Raw genomic sequence first — 4,806 nt, 5'->3', positions numbered from 1 at the left:
GTCTTCAATTTTTGCAATCCCATTATTTCAGTCCCCAAACCCGAAATTGGATGTTGACTATTAATTGATTACCTTGACTGTTACATGTGTTTTTATTGGACATTGACCGTCACGTGTCACGTTTTTATTGGACGTTAATTTCATGCACCTAATTTGCACAAACCTCCAATAAAGCATGACACGTGACGGTCAACGTTCAATAAAATCACGACATGCGACGGTGTAAGCAATTAATAGTCAATGTCGAATTTCAGGATTAGGGATTGAAATAACTAGATTACCAAAAAATGGAGACTAAATTTGTGAATTAAATTATAGGAAACGAAATTTACAATTTTGAGACAAATAAATGGACCAAATTTATAATTTTACCTATGATTTATGCCTAATTTATTAATAATATTTAATATAAAACTTCACATACCTCCCCTTTCAATATTTGGTGGGCCGAGATCTATCCAGCCCATAGCCCCATAGGATCTCAGCATTTTTAGTAAACCGGTTACTAGACCGAGGGGGTACAGTATGTTTATAAAGTATTTGAATTGAGACGCCTTCTAAGGTGGAAAAGGTGTGTAGGCCTCCCACCGTGGGAATGAAATTGCAATTCAGCAAAATTTGAAGGGTTAGATGAGACGTATTATTAATTAACCACATCTAATTCCTATTAAGAATATCTACCTCACAGATAGAGGTAAAGAAAGGCAAACGATATACCATTTCAACATTTGCATCTTCATCGAAACTATCAAGTGGAATCTTTATATTATGGACAAAGGAACGCATCATAAAAGAAAATCCACACACAAAAAAAAGACAAACTACGCATGCATTATCCAAACCACCTAAAATTAGACCACATGAACCGTTTCATTACTTGAGAAAACAACATCAATCAATTCCCAGTACCATCAAAAGAGGAAATATACATAAATCACACAAATATTATGCCCAAAAAGGGTGTAAATTTCTGTGCAACCTCTTAAAACGTTGTCCTGTTGAAGAAACAAAACATCTAAAGGGACTATGAATATCAAAGAAACAAAAAAATCTAAAGGGGAGTGTTGTTGGGGCATATTTGGAAGAATCAACTCTACTTAACTCCCCCCTGTAACCCAAATGACAAAAGTCAACTCAGGACTCAGGTGCCTCAGCTCATTTCCACTATATACAGATTTCCTTCCTACAAAACCAAACCTACACCTCTTTTTTTAGATCACTATTACATATAAATACAGAATCTACACACAAACCGCCTTTGGTATGCGTGCAATCAATTTGAGTCAATGAAAATTTGATCTTCATCAGATCATTAGGACTCTTGGAAACAAAGTTTCCTGCATGGTAGAGAACCCAGTGCCCGGGATTATCCAAATGACTTTGGGATACAGCACGTTGACCATCAGAAGTTGTTAGCTGAAATTTTACAGGTTTTATATCCCAGCCATGAATGTCGTCCGTCTTACAAACACGACGACCCAATCTCTTGGATGACCTGCCAAGCTGGAGTCTAAAAAACACACTGTATTTCCCAGGTGGAAATTGAAAATCAACATCATCTTCCACTTCAAGCCACCAAATTTGTTGAAGATAAGCAACTGTGTGGAATCTGTTATGGACAAAAATAGTATAATACATCAGGCTTCATCATATAGCACACACAAAAACAGGGGTCATCCAATTTTGAAGTTCCTAATTTTATGTGTTCCAGCAGAAGGTGGATAAAACTTAAAATTGAGGAGCCATGAGAAAAAGTAATGGAGTAAGAACTAAGAACATACATGCGACCATGACTAAATTGATAACAATGTCAAGCTAGAAGGCAATTTAAAACTGTAATAAAATAGTTTTGTATTCATAAAACTGATTAAGATTGGAGATCAAATCACTGATGATGAAAATGACAATTTTTTTTTAAAAAATATAGTCATTCATTTAAAGCATGACTCTTGAAAATTGACATTAAGTAATATATAAGAAGATAATAAACAAAGTTACAGTTTTTTAAGTAAATATAAATTGCAACTGTCCAAGTTGTACATGTATATACCAGTTATTCACACTGTTAATGTAAAACCTACAAATCTTAAGTTTGATTCATTTAAATAATCAAACTTAACTACAAATATAGTTATTCATTTAGTCAAACAAATGAACTTAAATGAACACTCAATTTACCAAGTTCAAATAATTCACTGATAACTAAACTCATTTAGTTCCTTACATAAGAAATTTGGTATTAGATAACCTTGAATATTAGTAAAATGGATTTGGAGAAGTATGAAAAATTCAACCTTCGAGCTTTATAATTAAGTTAAATAACAAAGCCACAAGGTGAAAAATGTGTGATCTTAAACCACAAAAGGGCTTAAAAATAAAAATCCAGCAAAAAAAAAAATGGTTTGTATTTCAACCCATAAAGATGAAAACACAACAAAACAAAGTCAAGCATAGGCCAGTTCTATAAATTATTACTTATTAGCCCGAGCAACAGTTTCAATTACAATAATCTCACCTTGACTCTTCAGTTGAAATGCGACTCCAATATCTCCGATCATCTATCCCTGTAATCCTCAATGCTTGGGATGAAATCGCCAAACACACCCCACCTGTCCTCTTATCCAGCCAAATTTCCTACACCAACGTAACATTTTAGACAAGTAAACACCAAGGCACTTAATATATATGAAGAAGAGTATAAATAAGGACAAAACTCAAATGTAGTAATATAAGCGTTATATATGTTGTTTTCCAATTTTTGATAAACTTCGCTACTATACGCACCTATAGGAGAAGAAAATAAGAAGGAAAAATGAAGTTGGCTTCTCCATAAGTTAAAATTAACTAATTTTCTCATATTAGCTTCTCCGATAGCTTATTTTTAACATATATATAAGCTAATTTTAGTTCATGGTGTACTTATGAAGACATTTACCCAAATAAACTCCACAATTAAAGTCTCACCTAATTATCCACATATTAAATGTTTATATTAAAGATCAAAATAGGTTATCAAAGTCGAACTCCAATTCTGATCAAAGAACAACATCAAAAACACCTATAGAACTTCATATAAGTTATGGAATAAAGGTAACTACCCACCTTGGTCCCATTGTCAAACGAATTAGGCCTGCAGAGTCTAGCATAAATATCCCTCTTCCCCAATTGTTCCACAGAAACATCCTTCAAAGCTTTCTCCACAATGAACTTATAGTTCAAAGGCAACTTCGATTCCCAAATGAAATCCGCCGACGAGGCATCACGAAACGCCCTGTTCAATCGTGCAAGCTTACAAATATCCGGTGGGTCCAAATACATCAACACCAATGCCACACAGCTCTCGGGTATGTCCCCAAGCCTTGGCCTCAAAGGGGTACCATCCCCATCACAAACGCAAGAGGAAAAACTAGCACCCATGTTAACACTTAACACACACCTAACCAAATTAAACCACTTTGCACCCCCGAAGTTGAATTCTTTTCTTTAAATTCCACACCCCCAGAATATGAATTGAACTCAAAACTAGATATGGAACCTGAATTTTTCAATTGCATATACCCAGAATGGAAAAACTAGCACCCATGTTAACTAACACACACCTAATCAAATTAAACCACTTTGCACCCCCAAATTTGAATTCTTTTCTCCCCAATTTCACACACCCAGAATATGAATTGAGCTAAAACTTTATCTTGAACCTGACTTTATGAATTCCACACACCCAGAATCTGAATCAGCCTCAAAACTTGAGTTTGAATCTGAATTTGTCGATTTTCTGAGAAAGAGCTAGAGAGGGAAAAGTTAAGAGAACAGCGATTGGAGTGAAATACATGAGATTTTTGAAGGAAAGGTGAGAAGCCGAGACCAGATCTTTAGGGGTGTCTCTTTCTTTCGGAATTTTTTTTCAGGGTGGAGGCTTTTCACCACGCGTGTTTGGGGAGTCTTAGGTGTCGTTTAAAGGAGATCGGGTGCGGAAACGACATGTGAGGAGTGGGCGTGGACTGCTATAATAAGCGACATGGCGTTTTGCTTGCAGGTGAACCGAGAATGTTGAGAATTGAGATGCACAAACTGTGTGACGATCGGAATACGAGGTTGATGGTTCTTATCCAGTACAAAGGATTATTCTGGACTGTTACGGAGTAGTCACTCTTCTCTTACGCGCTTCTTGTTCTAAGCAGCGCGTGAAATTGTTTACTTTATTTGGATATTCTCAATGGAATATTTAAGGGGTTTTTTTTTATTTTAAAAAAAGTAAGATACCTTTAAGTCAAAGGCAATGACTAATATTATTAAAATTTATTTAAGAAGTTAATTTCTTTTAATAAATATTTTTATATATGTACAAGTTAAGAATTTGAATTCATAATTATATATTTAAAGAATAAGATTATTTATGTATACACCTTGTTGATATGGGATATTTAAGGCTAATGTTTGGTTTACAGATGAGAAGCACCTTAGTTTGGAAAAAAAAATTAAGTTTGACATTATTTTGTTAAAAAAAATATATGTTTGAGATTAAAATTTAGTCCAAAGATTTGATTGGAAGAAGCAACTATTCAAATACTTTTACAAACTACAGTCTAAGCATGCACTTATAGTTATAAAATAAAAACCACATTCAAAAAATTAAATAAATTGATAACTGAAATTTATTATTTTATTATTAATTTATTACATTATAGGTGTTTTATTTATAAAAAAATTACTCAGCAAAAAAAGTGTGTTATTACACTTAGTAATTTATTTTATTATTTTTTTCTTAACTATTAAAACTAATTTTATCTTTTTTTTAAAGCATGG

At 33.6% G+C, this 4,806-nt stretch overlaps 1 protein-coding gene across 2 annotated transcripts; it reads right to left on the bottom strand.

Annotated features, from left to right (window-relative positions):
• Positions 1-948: 948 nt before the first annotated feature.
• Positions 949-4,199, bottom strand: LOC100789493 (F-box protein PP2-A13). 2 transcript variants are annotated; one of them, XM_006576298.4, is made up of 4 exons: positions 3,497-4,158; positions 3,103-3,436; positions 2,516-2,634; positions 949-1,609 (listed from the first exon to the last, which is right to left on the bottom strand). In XM_006576298.4, the coding sequence occupies exons 2-4, from the start codon at positions 3,415-3,417 to the stop codon at positions 1,198-1,200; spliced, it is 846 nt and encodes a 281-aa protein (XP_006576361.1). In that variant the 5' UTR covers positions 3,418-3,436; positions 3,497-4,158; the 3' UTR covers positions 949-1,197. The 2 variants fall into 2 exon arrangements, with proteins under 2 accessions (XP_006576361.1, XP_014628916.1); XM_014773430.3 differs by having other exon boundaries at positions 3,103-4,199.
• Positions 4,200-4,806: the final 607 nt, after the last annotated feature.

Source organism: Glycine max, chromosome 3 (assembly GCF_000004515.6).
Source record: "Glycine max cultivar Williams 82 chromosome 3, Glycine_max_v4.0, whole genome shotgun sequence".
NCBI classification, from domain to species: Eukaryota; Viridiplantae; Streptophyta; class Magnoliopsida; order Fabales; family Fabaceae; genus Glycine; species Glycine max.
This window is presented reverse-complemented; position numbering and strand designations above follow the sequence as displayed.

Excerpts from the sequence above, each read along its gene's own strand:
- LOC100789493 (XM_014773430.3), bottom strand. The coding sequence starts at position 3,417 with ATGGGTGCTAGTTTTTCCTCTTGCGTTTGTGATGGGGATGGTACCCCT. Across the intron at positions 2,635-3,102 it reads CGTTTGACAATGGGACCAAG|GAAATTTGGCTGGATAAGAG; the intron begins GTGGGTAGTTAC and ends ACGTTGGTGTAG. Across the intron at positions 1,610-2,515 it reads ATTTCAACTGAAGAGTCAAG|ATTCCACACAGTTGCTTATC; the intron begins GTGAGATTATTG and ends TGTCCATAACAG.